Source organism: Oenanthe melanoleuca, chromosome 7, assembly GCF_029582105.1.
Source record: "Oenanthe melanoleuca isolate GR-GAL-2019-014 chromosome 7, OMel1.0, whole genome shotgun sequence".
Taxonomy (NCBI): Eukaryota; Metazoa; Chordata; class Aves; order Passeriformes; family Muscicapidae; genus Oenanthe; species Oenanthe melanoleuca.
The window spans coordinates 23,039,326-23,060,137 of record NC_079341.1 but is presented as its reverse complement, the minus strand read 5'-3'; the positions used below and the strand labels follow the sequence as shown (position 1 = coordinate 23,060,137).

At 46.9% G+C, this 20,812-nt stretch overlaps 1 protein-coding gene across 1 annotated transcript; it reads left to right on the top strand.

The window, feature by feature from the left end:
* The first annotated feature begins 2,590 nt into the window (after nt 1-2,590).
* Nucleotides 2,591-6,136, top strand: RPL37A (ribosomal protein L37a). The gene is made up of 4 exons (XM_056496565.1): nt 2,591-2,980; nt 3,912-4,040; nt 5,272-5,354; nt 5,987-6,136. Exons 1-4 carry the CDS (start codon nt 2,978-2,980, stop codon nt 6,048-6,050), a joined length of 279 nt encoding a protein of 92 aa, XP_056352540.1. The 5' UTR covers nt 2,591-2,977; the 3' UTR covers nt 6,051-6,136.
* Nucleotides 6,137-20,812: the final 14,676 nt, after the last annotated feature.

The following is a 20,812-nucleotide window of genomic DNA, read 5'->3' as shown; positions in this document are numbered from 1 at the left end:
GCTGTGGAGGTGATGTGCTTGGCTCTGTGCAGATACCAGACACTGACAAAAATACTTCTTTTGCAAGGCAGAGGAGAAAAGTGCTTGAGCTGTAAGATCAACCTGATAACATTAGGTATTTCTTCCTGCATTTAAGGGTTTGATTGTTCCATTTTCAGCTGGTGTCGTCATGGAAATGCCCCACAGGCTGCATGTACAATTGTGCTGGATGAAGAACTGCTTTTCATTCATGACTGTAGATGGTGCTTTGGGGTGTGAGCAGTAGCAAGGGGTGTTATGGCTGGGCAACTGGAGGAAATGTTTATCTCTGGGTTTGAGGCTGTTAGCCATCACTGCTCTTACTTCAACAGCTGGCCAGGTGATGAATACATGCTTTTTGACATTTTTAAATGTCTGTCATCTTGAACACAGAGTATTTAATCCGTCTGTAGGATGAGTGATCTTTCTACTGGCAAAGTGAGTTGTTCTGAGTAAAGGGTATGAAATGTTGCTGTCTGCTGACTGAAAAAAAAATGCAAAAGGCATTATTTGTGTACCCATATTATTGAATCTGGTAGAAGTAGTTCTCTTCTTTGTGAAGCTACAGCTGTGTCATAACAGTACTTTTCTAAGATACACTGAAAGTACCCTTGGAGAATTCTGCTTCTTATTAACTTGGTTAATCTTGTCTATAAGATTATAATCTTGTCTGTTGGTAAATCCCAGCCCTGCTAAAGGAATGCTAGGTATACCTTCCCTGTGTCAGGACCCATAAAATCTCAGCTGCTTTGCTGCACAGATACAGAGGTTTTTCAAATACACCTGAGATTCACTTTATCCTTACTACATGAAAAAGGGGAGAAGAACCTTGCAGGAAAGTGCTAGTAATTACTTCTAGGGATGGGAGAGACTGCAGGCTTTATCCCAATGGCACCATTGATCCACCATGAATATGGTGAGGAGGTGGCTGGGCAGCTGGCAGCAGGCTCAGGCAGGATCTCCAAGGCAGTGTGCAGGATGCAGTGAGACCCACAGCTGGCTCAGGAACGTGCAGCACTCCTGGGGCCTCGTGCGCCTGCTGGCTGAAGACAACAGAGATGTGTCTGTCTAGTGTTATCCAAAACCAGTACAGGACAGGGAAGGACCCATCTTACTGGATCTTGGAGCATCTTACTGTGGCTGGATGCCTGCTTGTACACTTACATCAGTGTTCCCACCCGTGCTGGAGAAAGGTGTGTTTTCAAGAAGGATGCCAAAACAGCAACAACAGGTTAAAATACCTCAACAAGAAGCTGGAGCAGTTCCAACTAAGTGTTCTGCATGCCCCAGGCTGGCTAGCTTCATGAACTGAAGAGTTCAAGGGGATGGACTGTCTGGCCTGTCTGTGTCCTTCATCTTCTCAGTCCTTTGGAAATGTGTGTTGACTTTGGCAGTGCTGGGAATGGCTGTCACCCAGGGAGGCTGGGTTTGGTTGCTGCAGAGCTGTCTGTGACACTGGTAGATGATGAATATGACCATGTGTTGTACTGTCACAGCAAACCTGAACTCTGTAGATACAGACCAGAGAACAGCAGTAGATTCTCTGGATGTGTTGGCTGACAATTTATATTTTTTTAACCATATCATCACTAAGCAGCCAAAGGAACTTAGTTTTTCTTTTCTGTTTTCTAATACGTTGGTATCAAAGCTGTATCCTGTGAGTCATCATTGTGACGAGGATCTGAAAAGGGCAGATATATTCGTAGGATATATCAAATGAAATTTTGATTCAGCTGAGGGAGATATAAATACCATTGCTGAGCCCTCATCTCAAACACTGTTCTGGCCCACCAGATCCCAGAAGAGCTAACAGGGATGATCAGGGAATGAGGAGCCTGGCATGACAGAAGGAATTAGAAATCTCGATGTTCAAACCCTTAGAGCAAGAACCAAGAGGGGATGTGACATCTGTCCATGAGCATCTCTTAAAGCACAGACCCCAGCTGGGGAAAGTAACACAGTGGTTGAGTACACAAATTCCTTGATTCCCTCTTAGACTGTAAGTGAAAAGTGCTGTCAATGGTTGAGACAGCCAAAATAACATGCAATAAGTCCCTGGGGAGGGTTTCTCTAGGTGGAATGGGAAGCACCAGCCCTCTCGTGGCAGGAGGGGATGAAATGTAGCTGGCTCTGCACATCTAAAAGCTCTCAGGCTAACTGGATTGCATTTCTTAATGGAGGTTAATGGGTTGCTAATCCCCTTACAAGCATTGCAGCTCGGTGCCACTGCTGTATTTTTCCCTCTGTTCTGGTGCTGGGAATCACCTCTGCAGCAGCACACGGCACTTTCAGGGCTGGTGGTTTCAGCACTGGGTAACCCCAAGGAAATTAGGAAGTTCCCTTAAATTGACCTGATGCCAAAACTCTTGAAACCTCATGGTTTAAGGGCCGGTATTTTTATGATAAGAATTAATCCTCATTGATTCATCTATCTATATATATTTGTTATTATTTATTTTTTCTGCAGTTCTGGTCACGTTTTCTGTCCCTATTTTGACATCTACCTGCTGCTTATTCTCTTTAAAAACAAGGTGAATGAATGGAACTGCCCCTTCTCCTTTTGTGCTGTGACCTCCGTGGGTGGAACCCCAGGAATGACTCCGCTGGTGCTGGCGCTCACGCACCGCCTGGTCTCACACTGTGTCCCACAGGACGGGGCAGGCTGGAAGGGACCGCGCTGTGCATCTGCTCCAAGCTCCCTGCTCGAGCAGGGCCATGGCGGAGCACAGGGCACGGGACTGCACCCGGATGGCTCGCAAGTGTGCCCAGCGAGGGAGCCTCCCGCTCTGTGAGCGGCGGTGACGCGGCCCCGCCCGCAGGATGTCCATGGGGCCGGGCCGTGTCACCGCGCTCCTCACCGCGGCCAGGCCCGACCGCCCGGCGCCGCGCCCCGACCGCCGCGTCACTTCCGGCGCGCGTGCGCGGTGCGGCTCCCTCTGCGTGTCTGCGCCGGCGGAAGATGGTGAGTGAGGCCGGGCCCGGCTTGCGCTATCCGCTGCTATCCGCTGCCATCCGCGCCGGGGCCGCCGCGCTGAGCCCGCGGGCCGCGCCCGGGGCAGCGCGGAGCCGGGGCCGAGGATGCGCCGCGTCCCCGAGCCGGCCCCGGCTCCGCGCTGCGCTGCGACAGCCGCTCGCTCCGTCCGGGCGGCCGGGGGGAGGCGGCCTGGGTGAGGGCAATGGCAGCGGGGCGCAGAGGGGCTGCAGCGCTCCGTGCCACCGCCGGCTGGCCCCGAGACGGACGCGGCTCTGCCCCGAGTGCCCGGCAGGAGCTGGGCGGCGGCAGCAGCGCCAGCCCGGCCGCATTTCATGGCTGATGCTCCGGGGGGGGGCAGCGAGGAGCACTGGGGGACTGGAACAGCTCTCATGAGCTCAGGCTGAGGGAGATGGGCCTGTTCAGCCTTGGAAGAGGCGATTGAGAGGGGATCTCACTGTATAAATATATAGTAATTAAATAGTTAAAACTGTGTACTAATATCTAAAGGATGCTGTCAAGAGAGAGGAGCCAGGCTCTTCTCCATGGTGCCAAGCTGTAGGACAAGTGGGCAGAAACTAAAGGCCCACCTGAACACGGGGAAGAAGTTCTTCCTGTGCAGTGACCGAGCGCTGGGATGGCTGTGCAGAGAGGATGTGGAGTGTCCTTCAGTGGAGATGCTCAGGAACTGTCTGGGTGCAGTCCTGAGCCATGTTCTCCGGGTGACCCTGCTTGAGCAGGGACGTTGGACCAGTGACCACTGTTGTCCTTTCCAGCCTGACCCATTCCATGGCGCTGTGCACAGTCAGTTTTCCCGGCCCGGCTTTAGGGCGCTCAGCACTCGGCTGCCATGTGGGCAGGGGAGCAGGAGGAGGAGGCTGTTTCTGCAGAGCTGAAGCTCATTCTGGTTTGCTCCCAACAGGCCAAGCGCACCAAGAAGGTCGGGATCGTGGGTAAATATGGGACCCGTTACGGTGCATCCCTTAGGAAAATGGTGAAGAAGATTGAAATCAGCCAGCACGCCAAGTATACCTGCTCCTTCTGTGGCAAGGTGAGAGATCTCCTTCCCCTCCCAAAAGCCTTTAAAAATCACATTGTTATTGATGCTAGAAAGGTGATTTGATGCTTCAGTAATTTTTGTACTGAAGAAAAATGTACCTGGTTCCAAGACAGTATAGTAAACTTTGGGCTACTGTCAGGCCTTAGAAAAGAGAGTAGACATTTCAAATGAATGTTTAGTGACATGAACAAATGTTTAGTTAAATGAAAACAAACAGTATTACATTTCATGACACAAAAGAGTGAGCAGTGTTGCCATATTATATGTTTTACATAATTAATGAAATAGACCTTACAGAATTAAAGCATCACATTTGTTATCTTTATAGTTAAGGCTTCCCTTAGGCTTTTTTTTCCTTTCAGTAGCTTTTTACTGCATACCTGGTGGAGGTATGCACAGAGCTTGCTTTTCCCACTTTAACTTCTGATGGCAGTTGCTTATTTTTGTGTGCTGTATAACTCTGGATGGGGAAGAATTTCTGATAGGAAGTAATCTTAACTGCGTGTGTGCATAATTAAAATTTGCTGTTAAATCTAGTTGTCAGTTTGAAAGGCCCATCAGCTTATGCTTTGCACAGATTTTTTTATTGATATCTGTAGAGTAGGAATCTTTAAAGTGGCTGGAAATTTAAAAATATTTTGGGGTTTTTTCTTGCTTTGATTTGTTGTGGTTTTGTTTGTTTTTAACTTACTGTCTTTCACATATGGAGTGAGAATGTTCATAGTCTTGCTTGCAGAGCTGCCTAAATGAAGCATAACTGTGGGCAGACCTGTTGTCACCTCTGCAAGGTGATGGATACCTGCATGGGGGAGGGAGTTCCATACCCCCCACTCAATCTTTAGATGCTGTTTGAAGTGGGCCTGGGTTGAGCAAGCTGGGCTTGCCCCAGGTGTCCTGGGAACAGTGGTGTTACATGAGCACCAAACCAGGTGACAGTATCAGTTGTTATGACCCAGGTAACTCCTTACTATTTTTCTCCTTCAGAATAAGCTGAAGTTTTGATGATGCCTTCAGAAATGACCCAGTTCATATCTGAAAGGGAAAGTGTTTCAGAAGCCTCTGCAGAATTTGAGTAAAAGGATTGTCTGCCCCTTTCTAGTCTTGGCTTATAGGAGTGCTGTGGTGTGGTGCTGAAGTCCTTGCCTGAAGTTTCTTGTTTGGCTTTTTCAGCTGATGGAGAGTGACTTTTTTTTTTTTTTTTCTCCTTTTTTTTCTGTTCCAGACCAAAATGAAGAGGAAGGCTGTGGGTATCTGGCACTGTGGATCCTGCATGAAGACAGTTGCTGGTGGTGCCTGGACTTACAAGTAAGGGAATTAAAAAGCTCCAATCAGTATTTATTCTCACATAGCTGAGGCCTAATACTTAAATCTTTTGACTTTTTATTGGCATTTTGTATATTTTTTTTTTCTACTAACCATTAAGTAGATCTGTCTTGAGATAGTGGTGGGGAGTTGCCTATTCTGTTAAAATTTGATTGCAGTGGACCAAAGTCAATTTGACTGCTATTCTTTGCAATAGGCAAAGCCAGATTTATTCTAAGAAAAGTTATTTTCATGTTTTCCTTTTGTTGTAAAAGCAAAAAACCTGAATTATAATAACCTTTATTGTGAGGATGCAGTTGTTAGTCCCTTTCTTTGCTCTCCTTCCCCCACAGTTCTGTAGGAGACACTCTTGCCTCACACGTAGCAGTCAGGGATCTGAGCCCACACGTTGTGCTCGTGGTCGGTGCATGACTGGGAAATTTGGGTTGTGAAGTTCCATGTGCTTCATGGACCAAGGCCTACACTTTGTTGTCAGGAAAACAGAAATGGAGTTAGACCCTGTTTGACAGTGCAATCAGATGATAACAATTTGAAATTATTAATGCTTTCTCAAAAATAAATAACACCAGCACAGTTGTTCTGCCACATGCAAATGACTCTGCTTCTTCCTCCAGTACCACCTCTGCAGTGACAGTCAAATCTGCCATCAGAAGACTGAAGGAACTGAAAGACCAGTAGAAGCTACTTCCTGTTCTCCTTGTGAAACATCCTTTTTTCTGCACTGTCAAGATCTGTCCTTTTATTAATAAAAGGGTGATGATGGAGTGGAATAATGTTTGTCTTTTGTGAAAAAAGTTCTGTCATGTATGGTGAGTACCAGGTGCCCACCAAAGCTGCCCCATCACTGCCTTCCTCTACAGGACAAGGGGGAGAAAATAGAGAATGAAAGGTCTGTGGGCTGAGATAAATGCAGGGAGAGATCCCTCACCAGCTGCTGTCACGGGCAAAGCAGACCAGCTTGGGGAAACCAGTTTAATTTGTTACCAGTTGTATCAGAGTAGGATAATGAGAAATGAAACTAAATGTTTATTCCAATCAACCCTCCCTTCTTCCCAGGCTCCCTCCCAGCAGCTGCACACACTAGCTGAGCCAGGGATGAATGCTGTCAGGCCTATGGTGCATGTGCATGTCTCTGTACCTTCCAGGAGAGGGAGGAAAGGAATGAGGAGTTCTACAACTCAGCCAGTTGTGTAAGGGAGGAAGGACATTGCATGATAAAAAGCATTCTTCCACCTCAAAGGATCTGCTTCTTAATGGCCCTCTCTCATCTGGCTCAAAACCAGTTTGTTTCTAAACAAAAGTTGGTTTAAAGTCGTGCACCTCACCAGCTGTTTTTGAAAAGGCCAGTTGTGTCATTAACTCTTAAAATTTCGGTCTCTCAAAGGCAGGTGCATCTCCTGCTGCACTGACTGGATACCTGCAGACCTGTTGCTCTCACATACTCTCACTCCCCTCTCTGGCTGCAATTGCTGTTTGGATTTTTTTCTCCTTAAATCTGTTACCCCAGACACCCTACCATCACTGCCAATGGGCTCATGCTTGGCCCGTGGTGGGTCTGTGCTGGAGTGCTGGGCTGACATTGGTTCTGTCAGACACAGGGGAAGCTTCTGGCAGCTTCTCACAGAGGCTCCCACTGCCAAAACCTTGCCATGCAAACGCAGTGCCCTGTTCAGTATTTGTAGGTGTAACTATGGAGACACTAGTCGTGCTATCCAGTAGTTTGGCTCTTGTTACTGGTGAAGCCATTAAAAACCACTTTCCTTTCTAGTTAATTGCACACTTTGTTGCTTGAATGCACTGAGGTGAATCTGAGGAAAGCTTAAATAATTTGAAGAATCTTGGCTCATCTTGGTATATCCTTCACATCTGTGCCTTGAGGAATAGCATAGAGCTCCATGAGTGAAGGAATGGGCAGATGCAAGGGGGGGAAGAGAGAGCACATAAAATATCTCTGCCTTTTCCCATTTCCTCAAGGGACTGGGCCAGAAAAAGAGTATATTGACTGGAATGGTAAAAGCAACTCGTGCTCTGCTGCTGGCTGGTGCACGACCCGCAGATAACACCACCCACAGATAACTGTCCTACAGCTTGTGCTGTGTTCTGTTGTGTGCAGATCTCAGGGTTAGTCCACCTGAACGCTTTCCTCCTTGTGGCTCCCTCTCTGTCTGGTAGCTGGCCCTCCTGTCTGGATGTTTGAGTGCCTAATCCATACTGAGCTGCAACAATAAATTTTCATGTTGAGCCAATCTTTGGGACATTCAGTCTTGGTGAAAAAGCTGCTGTTTGAGTTAATAATTGCCTCCAAGTAATCCATTTAAACTGTCAAGATGCTGGAACATCTTTTATGGTCTGACTTGTGAGTTTCAATTTGGTTTTGTCTGGGGTTTTTTGTTTACTGTATCTCCCATCCCTAACAATACAGGTCAAAAACCAAAAATCTTGTTAATAACTTTGGCCATTAACAAAAATTATAAATTTTCCTTCTAGAGGAAAACCAGTAAGGAAGTAGTAGAGGGGTTGCTTGTAGTTGCTTCAAATTAAGCTTTACTTGGATTTAGGTAGTGATAAGCCACAGCAATAATAATTCATTACTGAGCCTGACATCTTCAAAAGATAATTCAAAGCTGGACCTAAGTAGGAACTTTTTCCCAAGTTGCAAAAAGTCTGTGGCTCACCAGTTTGCAGTGACCTTGAACTTGTTTTCTAAACTTTTCTTTTTTTCCTTTTAATTGAGTGCTTCAAGCATCCCTTACTGAAGTCAATTCATGTATTCAGGTATCTGGTGTCATTCATACCAACCTGCATATCCCAACTGGCTTGGTGATGTAACCACTTCCCTGAGAAGCCAATTGCAGTGCTCAACCACTCTCTGGTTGAAGAACCTTTTCCTAATATCCAGCTTAAACCTCCCCTGATACAAATTAATTACTCTCCTTTGGGTCCTATTGCTGATCACCAGAGAGATCTGCCCCTGCCCCTCTGCTTCCTGTCATGGGCAGGACAGTGTGGTTCTGCATATTGCTTTTTATTCTGGGTTCAGTGTGCTTGGGCCACATTTCCACGTGGTGAGACACGACTCTGCACACCCCGTGCTTTCTTCATTAAAGCAGAGGTTGTAATTGAAGTTCAGGTTTCTGATGAAGCCTTCTCAACTGCTCTGAAGCAGCCATTCATAAACAGGTGCAGAGGATGTTTCACTGTGTTGACATCCCAGGATGGCTGCACAGGTATCTTATCTGAGATGACTTCTATTCCTGCTGAGGAGATTATTAATGACCCTTTGGATTAATATTTGCAGAGGGTGGAAGCTGAGAAAGGTAGAAATACAAAGAGAAGATAGACGATCTTTTTGACCTGGATGTAATGTGTGGTCCTGCCTGCATCCCTGTGGGATGGGCTGTGCCCGCAGATCCCCTGGGCTTCTTGTGCCTGCTATCCCGCCTGGTATCCGGCGTTGTGTGTCGGTGAATCTCAGAGACTTCCAGTCCCGCCCGCTTCCCGAAGCGAGGGCGGGGAGAGGCAGGATGCTCTGGCAATGCTGCGAGCGGCCAGCGGGCGCCACTGCCGCGCTGCTGCGGGGATGTGCGAGGATGCTGGGGGATGCTGGGGGATGCTGCGGGGATGTGCGAGGATGCTGGGGGATGCTGGGGGATGCTGCGGGGATGCTGCGAGGATGTGTGAGGACGCTGGGGGATGCTGCGAGGATGCTGCATCCCCCGGCTGCCCTCCCGGCCGGCAGAGCCTGGCTACACCACAGCACCTGGGTGCCTGCTACAGCTGCTCAGCTCCCCCCTAAAACAGACCATGGCAGTCATTTCCGACTGAAGCAAGAGCCTGTGACAAAAGAACATCAGGAGGTTAAAATAGGAATGGGCAGGTTGGACATGAGGATTTTGTAGTCATTTGTCACCCCTAGAAAAGCTGAATTTGTGTCAGTGCTCAGTCGAAATGCTGTGTATATACTAGGAAAATCTGTATTGGCAGCTATGTGATTCAGCCAGGTGATCCTCCAAATTTGTTGTTTCCTCTGGGAATCTAGGGTGGAAACAGGAATTCTAAAAACAATACTGCTTACTGCTTTCAGTATATTTGCTGTTAAGCCTTAGTGAGGAACCTGGATAGAGTTGTCTTAGATGCTGTAGAAGCAGGGAGCTGATACCTGTCCTGGAGGGTGTAAGCTTATGACAATGTCTGACCCCTCTGGATTACAACAGCTCTGGGAATTGGAGAAGGGTTTAATGGAAACTGAGACTTCAAATCTGCCTGAATGTTCTGTAGATGTGGCTGTGCAGGTTAGTTTATCTTGGCTGCTTTTGAAGGGCAGGTAAGAAGGAGACCTCTTTCTCAGAGCAATCTGTCAGTCCCATGGGATTTTTCTTTCAGGATAAAGGATAGAACCTAAGGGGATGGTAGCTGTAATCAGGGTGGCATTCAGGTACCAAAAGGTGTTTCAGGAACCCAAAGGAACTTGGAAATAAAAAAACTGAAAAAGCTCAGGGAAGCTTTCCCCATTCTGATTTCTTTTAAGTATTTCTTTGTTTCCAAAACAAAATACTTGCTTTGGCCTTACCCCACTTGTGCTTCCTGCCTCCTCTTGATCACCTACAGCCTGTTTGGTCTGTAGTGGGTAATGATGCCTTGGGGGCACCACTGGTGTTATGCCACATATTAAAGACTGGGAGTTTAGGGCTTGCAGGAATGAGAAACCTCAGCCACAGGGCTACCCCTCTTGCCCTTTCTGCATATCCTGACTTAAAGGTGGTGTGAGCTCAGCCCATGTACAGGTGCTCCCTTTTGGCTTGGTGTTGTAGGAATTTGACTGTAATGCAGCCTGGCAGTTATAAGCAATGGGCACCATGTTTTAGTCAGCCTATTCCAGTGTGATTTCTAACTTTCATGACCATCAAATGTTTTGCCCTTACTGTGTGGTCAGCTGCTTTCCTCCTTTAACACAAACAAGGGCTGCTGCTCATGGCCTTCCTCAGCTCCCCCGTGTCTTTTCCTCTGTGCTGCATCCCAAAGAGATTTCAGTGGCACTTCAGAAACAAGAGTGACTGGTGCAGGTTTGTCACATTCCTGGAGCAGACTAACCCTGCCTTGGGACTATATTCTAGGTCTCTCCCTGGAAAGACAGGAGATTGAGTGGTGAAGTTTATTACTGGCTTTGCATGCAGCTCAGAACACTGGACAACAAGAGAAGCAACCAGACTTGGGGAATGATGTGAGCACCACTTTAACAGGCTGCAAGTCTCCATCTGATTTTATGTACTATTGTAGCTTCCACCTGCTGCTCATCCCACCTGGATTTTCAGCAGCTCCACTTTGGAAAAATTGCATGGCAGAGCTGGCCCAGCTCCCATGGATGAAGGGGCAGGTAACATCTCTGCCACCCAGCTTTCCTGCACACCCAGCTGGGATGCAACAGGGCTCCCAGCTTTCCTTGGAGAAACGGTTCCTTAAAGGATGCTACAGAATGATTTGCAGTGGCATGAGGTTGTGTATTTCAAATGGCTTGAAACTGGCCCAGTGCTCTGGAAGTGGGCAGCTGCCATCCATAACACATCCTTCCTCCCAGCATTTGATCTCAGCAGATGCCTTTTGAGGCATGGAGCGTGGCAGAGTTGTGGATATGCCTCAGGTGCCCTTATTAGATGCCTGGATGCATTTTGAAAATGGCTGCTTAGAAAATGTCTAATTGCTATTCCACATATTCAAAAAGTTTTTTTTTTTTTCTTGTCAAGGCTTTGGCATGCCTTAGATTGCTAAATATACTTTCCTCTTGCAAATTCTTGGCAGGAATTTGTGTAAGGAATCATGCCAAGCAGTCTCTTCAAATGTTAACAAGCTCATCGGTGTGGCTTTCCCAGTGCAGGGTTTGTGCTCTTTTTTTTCCACCTTCCTTCCCAAAAAACCCCAACCCTTCTTTTTGTACACTGTTGCTCTAAGCACATGAACTATGGCAGCTCTGCAAGAAAGGATTTTTCTAACCAGAGCCAAAAAAGTGCTTCTTTCGTGTTCAACAGTTTGGTGTCACAGCCCTGCTCAACCTCCCGGGACTCCTGCTGAGTAGGAAGTGTGGATTTTGGGGTGCTTGTGGAAAACCTAATCCACTTCCTCTCCTCCTTTGCCATTCTTGCTTTTCCTCTGTTCTTAGCAAGCTGGACTGTGTCCTTGCATGGTAATTGTAGATTTGATGTCTTTCTTCCAGTAGGCTATTAGCAAGTGAATGAGGCTGTCATGCTCCCCTTTTGTTGCCTCCCCAGTGCTTATCCGGGTGCAGAAGCAGCCCTGGAGGTGGTGCCTGCAGCGGGCAGGACCCAGAGATTAGAGCTCCAGGCTGGGCTGCCTCCCTCCCTCTGCCCCAGGCCAGGAGCAGGCTGCTCTGGCATCTGGAACTCACAAAGCAAAGAAAGCAGTGAGAAGCTAGGGCAGCACCCCTGAAAACCTCGATGTCTCCCTGAAGGAAACCTTATCCTAGGACTTTGGCATTCATCAGTATGAGGTTACACTCCTCCCTTGAGCTCCACTGGAGACAATCTTGCATTGGCATTTGGAGAGTTTGCCTCTGACTTGCTCTCCTTGCCTTCCTCCATCTGATGGACACACCTTGGGAGCAAGCCTCTGTGTTCAGGATGGGATGCAGGATTCCCCTCCCTGAGCTCAGTCCTACCTCCTCCTCATGAAAGAGCTCAGTGTGGGATGCAGGGAAGGTGCTGCAGAGGAATTGAGCTGTGGGGCCAGAGAGCCTGAGTGCATCACACTGCAGCCTGGAACGAGCAGTGGGTGTTTTTGAAGGGACCTCTGCTCACACCGAGGAATATTTATTTATAACTCATGATTTTGGTTTCAGGAATTTGCTCTGTGACCCTTCTCCATTTCTTTGATTAAACCTCCTGTTGTAAGAGGAACATTTTATTTTGCAGTCCTTCCCCACCCTGAGACAAATGTCCTGCAAGTCACAGCTTCTCTCTCCCCTTCAGGCAATTCTGGAACAGCTTCAGCTCTCTGGAAGTGTGAGGGAGAACCTGATTCCTCCAAGTAAATATACTTGATGCCAAGTGATGGACCAAGAGGGCACTTGCCATTTTTACTGAATATATTTCTTCCAAGTTGCCACCTAGTGCTGGGCCACAGCTTTGAAGGAAGAAGTTCTGATGCAAGGCAGGAATGTCTCTGGTATCCCAGCTGTGAGGTCACTGATTGCCTGAAGATAGGATCTTGGGCTCTATCAGTCATGTCTGTTTCCATTCAAGTGGTTGCATTTGAAACTGTCGGGACTGTGATGGATTAGATTTGAGATTAAAAGGCAAATCTGTAAAGGGAACATTAAAAAAATCCTTAAATGAAAACTAGACCCAAGTCATGCAAGGAAAGAAGAGGAACAAATAAATAATCTAGGCATTAAACAATTTTTAACCTTAGTCAGCTGAAGATGTACTTTTCTTTTTGCCTGAGGAATATGAAACAAAAAAATGCAAGTTCCTGTAGCAAGCAAGAGATTCTTGTTCCAAAGTAGATCCACCTCTGACAGAAATGTTGTGTATGCTGTGGTGCTCCTTGGGGACCTCAGGTGAAGACTGGTACCTGTCAAAACAAAGAACAAAACAGTCCAAGCAAAAGATAGAAGGCAGTAAACAATCAATCAAATATGGAAGATTCACAGCCCTAAAACCAGGCTTGTTATCTGAGCCCATCAGCAGCCATTGCTTTGGTTTGGACTATTATTACTGCACCAGTGCTTAGCAGGTGGAGACAGTGATGGTTTTACAACACCAAGAATCCAAGGCATAAGAAAAGGTGGTAGAGCTGCTGGTTGTGCTACTTTTTTGCTCTCAGAAGGGCAGAGAGTGATTGTACATGGTAATCAGGCTAATTAATTTGGTCAGTGTACTGTCCTGGTCTTTCCCACTGCTTCCCTTCCTTCTTTGGTGTGTTCTCACCTTAGGAATGGAATATTTCCTTGTTTTGCCCACTGGGCAGGCTGAGCACAAAGGATCCTGTTACCTCTGTTCATCTGAAGCATGGAGATCGCCCAGGCCTTTGAGGATACATTTCAAGAGCATTCCCTGCCATCACAGCAGGAAGATGGTACCTTTGTCAAAGGGAAAACTTGCCATCACTTACAGAAAAAGGGGTTGCATAGAAATGAGACGGACTCTCACTTGTGGTTTTGCTCTAAATCAGCTACATTTTTAACATTCAGAAGCCAACAAAGATGAAAGACTCCTGGTCAACCTCTCTACTCCCTTGGGGAAAAAAGTAAAAAGACTTGATAAATATTTTACATTAATAAATTCCATTTGTCTTATAAAACAAAGTTTGCCAGCTACCAAAGCAGGAAAAATACTTTACATAACTCTGAGTGCAACGTCTGAAGGTTGCTATGAGCCTGGTTTGAACAGCTCTTTCCATATCCCAGAATGTGAAGGAATGCTAAGCTTCTCCCAAGCTAGGACCAAGCTTGGTGTGTGTGTCTGTGTGGTGCCCACCAAAGCTGCTTGGGGAAATCAATTTAATTTATTGCCATTCAAATCAATGTGGGGTAATGAGAAAATGAAAACCAAACTCTTAAAACACCTTCCTCCCACCCCTCACTTCTTCCCTAGGCACAACTTTACTCCTGATTTTCTCTCCCTCCTCCCTGGCCTCCCTCACCATGCCTCACCACAGTCTTCCTCATGGGCTGCAGGGGAATTTCAGCTCCAGCAGCTGGAGCACCTCCTGCCCCTCCTTCTGCACTGACCTGTCTGTTCCTCTCACATGCTCTCACTCCTCTCTCTGGCACCAGCTGCTGTTGTGCAGGAACTTCTTTCCCTCCTTAAATCAGTTATCCCAGAGGTGCTGCCACTGCTGCTGGTGGGCTCAGCCTTGGACAGGGGTGTGCCCATCTCAGGGCCAGCTGACATTGGCTTTGCTGGACTCATCACAGAAGCCCCCCCTGCTATCAAAACCTTGCCATGCAAACCCATGTACTTTTCTGACAGTTAGATTTATTGCAGGCTGGCCCAGTAGGTAAGAGGTAAGCCATGGAAAAAGAGATAAAGATGTGTACATGTCCCAGAAGCTGTTTGTGAACCCAAAACAATGTCCCTCATTGTGCTGTGGGAATGTTGTTGTAAAAGGCTGGAAAAGCACAGCTGCCTACTATTATTATTTTGTTACTAATTTTTAAGTGTGATGTTGATTAATCAGTGGAGCAGATTCCCCAGGGATGTTTCTTGGTCTGTACTCCCAAGTTTCTGGTTCTCAGGGCAGGAATGGAGCACTGGCTGTTCCTGCTGATCCTGACAGGGTCTATGTGATGGTTTGCATCACCCTGCTGTGGTTTTGTGTCAGGCATCAGCCACAGCATCTTGGGGAGCTGCAGGAGGCTTTGCTTGCCTTTTGCAAGCCTGCAATCCTCGGCCTTGGTTAGCACTTCCTGGCATACAGAAACACAAATTGTGTGAGTGGTAGAAGGAGGAGACACCCGAGCCTGAGACAAGCAGGGTGCAGCTGAGGTCTGCCTTCAAATAACAGTGTCAAGACCACTTCAGGTTTGGCAGCCCGAGCATTCCTAGGCAAGGATGCTTTTTTGGCTTTGTAGGATGCTCATCATCACAGCTGACCAGCCTCCCTCCACCCTTCCCATCAGTCTCCTAGGTATCAGCTTGGCCGGCAGGAGCTGGGGCTGTTTCTCTGCTCAGTTTAAGTCCATCTCCTGGTCACCCCTGCCTACCTCCTTGAGGATGAACTGGCTGCAGCTTTTTGTAAGCTGGTGCTTCCCCTTGAGCCTCCCTTTGCCTTGGGCATCTGCCACCAGATCTTCTGGAAGGAGGGGGTGACCAAAGGCTCATAAGTCTCTGTCAATGTCAAGGCCAGGAAATGCTGTGAGTTAAAACACAAAGAAAATGAGGATGCAGCAGCTCTGGGGGTACAAGAATTGCCTGGAGCTTGGCTCCTAAAAGCCCCCCAGCCCTGCTGCCAGAGGTGTTCATGCCAGGAAGATATGCCATGGTTAGCCACGTGGGAAGTGACCATTCCCTCTTGGGAAGGTATTTGAAACAGTCGACTAAAGATTAATCCAGATTTGGGGTGAAAATTTATTTGTGAATCCCAAACAATGTCTCTTGTGGAGCTGTGGGAATGTTGCTATAAAAGTCACGAAAGGCCCAGCTGTCTACAATTATTGTTTTGCTGTTAATTTTTAACAATAAGGGCAATTACCCACTGGAACAGATCCCCCCCGGGATGTTTGTTGGTCTTGGGTATTTAAACTATGAGGTCCTGTGAGCAGGGACGTGTCTAGGGCAAAGTGTACATACAGCGCTGAAAACCTCAGTGCCTTCAGCCACAGCTTGTGCAAACCTACCCTCAGTTGTGTTGCAGCAGTTCAGGAGGGCACATGTGGCCAGACATGCTGTCTCAGCAGAGGGGTGTCTGCTCCTGCTGGGGTGGCACTAAGTCCTAAGAAAACTTGGAGACCTGAGTATCCCTGAGCACCTGAAGTCTTTCCCAGTTTTATCAGATTGATATTTCACAGCAGAATGGCCTGTTCAGGCTGTATACAGCCAGCCCCTAGCTGAGAACAATTAGTATTTGTTCTAACAGCAACTGAGGCTCTCTGGAAAGAGTTTCAACAGCTAAAGGACCAGTTCTTGGTCACCAAGGGCGTGGTGGCGTTTTGGTTTTATCCTCCCCCTCTCCCCCTCAGCAGACCGTGCAAGTGCCTTCTCTTTTAGGAACCAGTTCTGGAACAAACGGAGACTCGGCACTGAATTATATCTGTGGCAGAAAAGCAATGCCAACACAGTCAGTTGATTTTGTAATGCAGGCCAGAGCCCCCCCTGCCCTGCGTGCAGTCAGGCACAGACTCCTTGGCAGCTAATTAATAATTTGCAGTTCAGCAGTGGCTGCTCCCTTGCATCATTTCAACACGGTTGCCAAGGGGAAAATTGAAAAGCAAGAGAGAGACAGAGAGAGGATGACAATGACAACGACAACAACAACAACAACAACAACAAAGGTTTAAAGTTCTAGGAAATTTCACTATGTGAGGTCAAAATTCCTTGTGTGTTCATGGGCTGGGCTGTTGGCTGGCAGGCACCTCCAGTTAACAAGGCAAGGCCTTTTCTTTTCAAAGCCCTGTTGTCCTCAAGCACCTCCTGTTTGAGAGGAATTTCTTGGCCCTAAAATGCACGTGTTTGGGGAGGGGGAGGATGTGGGGAGTACACAGGACTAGGGCAGGTTGAAGAGAAGGCAAGTGAGGGCTTTTCTCATGGTTGGAAAAGCAACAAGTCCTCTGGGGGTTAGGAACAGGAAAGGAGAGATGGTGAAGCAGCACTCCCAGCACAGGACTGGGAAGAGGATGGGGGTGATGCCACGAAGGAATTTGCAGAGCAGGGGATACCCAAGAGTGGGCTTACAGCCAAGGGAATCCTGTTTTAGTTTTTCTGGATCCTGGGGCACACATCTTGCAGGAGTCTCTCCTTCCAGTATGCTGGTCAGCAGGTGGACTGTGTTTGTTCATGACACAAATGGGCTTTCCTATGGGTGGAGGGGTTTTTAGCATGGTCCAGTTAGATAACAGTAACAGTATTGTCTCATGAGTTAGATTTTCCACTTTTTTTATGGGGGAGACATGGGTCATGAATTGTTGGCACAGCAAGAAGTACAACAGCTGAACTGAGCATGTGAAGTTTTCATAAAGCTTCAAGTTTGAGGTTGTCAGAGATGTGAGGAGAAGGGCACCAAGAGTGTTCAGAGCATCTGATAAGCTGCTTCTGCTTTGCCAGCCTTTCTTCTGTTTTCTCCTCTCCATGGAGGAAGCCTTGGAGGCATTTGACTTTTCCCATCTACAGTCACAGAACTCTTCATGAGGTGGCAGCTCCAGGATCTGTGTGGCTGGAGACTGTGGGAAGTAGGCATAAAAGATCATCAGTCTCAAAAACATGACCTATGAGGAAAGGCTAAAGGATCTGAAGAAGGAAAACCTTTTTGAAAATATTTTTAAACACACAAAACATTTTGCTGTAAGGTAAAATGGCTTCATCAGTTCTCTGTATTCATTGCAGATCTGACAAGATGTGATGACTGAAACTTCAGCAGCAGGTTAAGTGTTGGTTGGACATCTTCTGGGGGTTGGAGCAGAGACTTCCAAAGGTCCTTTCCAACAACAAAATTCTAAAATTCTGTGATAGCAACAATTTTCCTGCAATACAGATGGCCACACAGTGATGAAGTGCGGTGACAGTAATGTCACATCTGGAAGTTCCAAGCTGGAGATTAGGCAAGCATTTGTCAGAAGTGGCTTGGGGAAAGCTGTCAGTGTTTGAAAAGGGAAAGCAGAATGTCCTCCTGATGTCTCTTCTATTTTTGACTTTAAAAAACATCAGCTCTTAACTCTCAAGCACTGACATCTGAGGGCATGAGGCTATGCATCCTCCACTTCTGCTTGGAAGATGTTGAGCTTACAGATAACCAGCATGAGGGAGGCCAACTGGTTCCATTAAGAAAAACTGTTGTTCTCCCATGTTCACCCTCTTGGTTTGGGGGTTTTCTGGAGAGGGAAGGAACCAATGGTGTGGATGACTCATGGCCCTTTTCTGAGAAGCCCAGTAATGCTGGGTTGAATCACTGAGCAAATACAGGCAGAGCTGCAAATACCCAGAAGTCTTGGCCCCATTCTGCTGCTCACATTTCATGATTTCATTATTCAATCTAAACCTGGAGCTCACAGTCCCTTCCAGGGAGGTGTGTTTAACAGCACACACATATCATCTCTTCCTCTTTGCCCTGAGCCTTTGTACACAAAGCAGTGACTGGGGGCTTGTAGCTTCTTGCAGTTTCTTGCTTCTGTGGGATTCCTGTGGGCTGAGCATGACTGAGTGGCTGTGGTCCTGTGGATGAGAAATGCCTCACACCCTGCTGGCAGCGAGGAAGGATTACTGCTCCCCTGCTCCATGTGCTTGTTCAATGCCCATTCTGTGAGGCTGTTTCTCAGGCTGTTTTCCTTGCAGGATGTGTCTCTGTGTGTGCAATTAGCTAAGAGACATCAGCTTAATGACTTGTGCGTGTCTGAGTTAGGCCTGGCCCAGCTTGGCTGCCTTTCTCCTGTCTGGAGACGTAATTCTCTGCAGCACAAACTGCTCTGTCATGCTTATCCCAGGGGTTGGATGCAGACAGTGTCTCTTGCTGGTCCCCAGCCAAAGGAACCCTGCTATCACACATAATTACCTCCTTGACTCATCGCGACTTTTATTGCTCCCACCCCCCCGTTCTTGTTTTGTTTTATAAGTTTGATTTGTTCTTTCGAAGCTATTGTTTCCATCCTGTATTCCCAGTGGCTCCAGAGGACTGCAGTGTATTCATGCAGGAATTACTGGGGCGGGCTCTGTGGTCTGTTTTGTGTAAGAGTTCAGACTGACTGATTGTTCTGGTCTCCTCTGGCTGGTTTCTGAGCTTATGGGTTAGGCAGAGGGAGAGTAATACCTGGACAGCAAGCTGCATTGCTCAGGAGCCTGGTGCTGAATCAGTCTCTCACCAAAACGTAGATGACCATTTATTTTTAATGGACTGATTCTCTTGGTAATCTCAGGTGGTCCACTGCAGCTGGCTGAGCAGTGACTCAGGTAAGATGAAGGGGGCACAGGTCATCCAGTCTTCTGAACAGTTCCAGAGCTAGAAGTCCTCAGGACTGCAAGAATAGATCTCACACATAAAGAATCTCTCCTCCCCCTCCATCTTTTGTTCTCAGTCATTTTCTTTCCCATATACTTCAGCCCCAGCTTCAAAACTCAGCCCAACAAAGGTGTCTGCAGAGGGCACTGGTAAGAGACAGGTTTCTCTGTCTCTGTTCCTGGCTGCACTGAAACTTCTGCCAGCTCAGCTGGACGACTTCTCCTCTAGGCAAAAATGGATTAAGTTTCCAGAGCCACCACTGTGAAACTATGTGCTGTGATTGGACCTGCACAACAACATTTATGGGAAGAAAGGCAAGCAGATAGGAGTATCTTGTGAGCTTATTGATGGGTTAAAGCATGGTCAGAGAGTTTTTTTGAACCAGACATTGCCTGCCTAATGCTGCCTCTGATCCTTTCCTGAAAAGTGAGGGCAGGAGGAGTGCTGTACATTTTGGATGGCAGTAAGTCAGTTTATCTGCATCTCTGGCCTTGTGAGAGGCTTTATTGGACTCCAGGTGCCTCCATATCCTTTCCAGCTCCTCCCTCCTTGTGCTATTATCCATAGGTAAGGCCCTTGAGCCATCACCTGCAGCTCACTCTCAGGAGACACCTGTACTTGTTCCCTTGGTGGAAGCTGAGGAAAAAAGGAGTGCTTGGGTGGACCATGGTGGAAGACTTCCTTCAAGGATTCCTCTGAGGGTAGGATGTGTGTGCCAGAGGCAGCTGTTTTGGAGTAGGTGGTTTGAAATACTGTCTGGAGCAACAGGAAAATGAGTGACAAGTTCATATCTTGCATTGCTTTTCCTCACCAATTTGCACTTCTATAGTAGATTTGGCAAGGCATCAGCTTCAGACTTGGCATGGGAGGAACAATCTGAATAAATTTACCTTATCTCTGCTTTAAAAACTCCAAGATCTATCAGTTTATTGTCATCCTGGAAAGGACTGTGACATTTCTCTTATTGCTGAATACATTGTTCATGTTAAAAAGTGTCACTCATGTTGTTCTTTGACGTAGATGGATATAATCTACATCAAATCAAATACATTCTTTTCATTGATGTAATTAATCAGCAGGAGGCAAGGGGCAATTGTTAAATTGTTGAATACTGCAAATTAAAGCCTTCAAGAACAACAACGAATCCATGCCTATAATGGAAAGAGCAAAGACATGTCAATCTTGTTTAGTTACCTGGATTTAGGTTTCAAGATCCTTTACTGGCAATTTCAGAAAGAGTGTGACAGGGTAAGAATATAAGAATACCAGATCCAGTAGCTCCTATTGAACCAAACCCACATGAACTCTCATCAGGCATGCTTCTTATTTTCTTACATAAATTGTTTTCCTATTATGAAAACCAGTCCTTTTTGTGAAACTAAGCATTTCAACAGGGTACATCTCTCTCTGAGGACTTTTCCTGTAGATTTTTCATGGGAAACTGACCAAATAACCCAACTCTGAGGTTATTTTTTTTTTAAATCAAATTTATGGGCCTTTCCTGAAAACCTTGTAGGTTTTATTTCTTCATCTTAAAGCTGAGGTTAAAAAGAGGTCAAGGATAATGACAATTTTTAGCAGCAAAAACCAACATTTTAACAACCTTTCTTCCTAAACATCTTGGCTAATTGTTCATTAAAATACTGTTAAAAGCCTTGGAGAGGAACAAAACCTCCATGCATCATCTCCACCTGTCCTGGGAGATGGGCAGGGAGACAACCAGGAGCTCATGGAGCAGGGACTGTAGTGGACAGGGAGCAGGCTCTTGGCTGCTCTGTGAA

Bases quoted from the DNA above. Each gene is read 5' to 3' on its own strand.
- RPL37A (XM_056496565.1), top strand. The intron at 4,041-5,271 runs GTGAGAGATCTC...TTTCTGTTCCAG, and splicing joins CCTGCTCCTTCTGTGGCAAG to ACCAAAATGAAGAGGAAGGC. The intron at 5,355-5,986 runs GTAAGGGAATTA...TTCTTCCTCCAG, and splicing joins GGTGGTGCCTGGACTTACAA to TACCACCTCTGCAGTGACAG.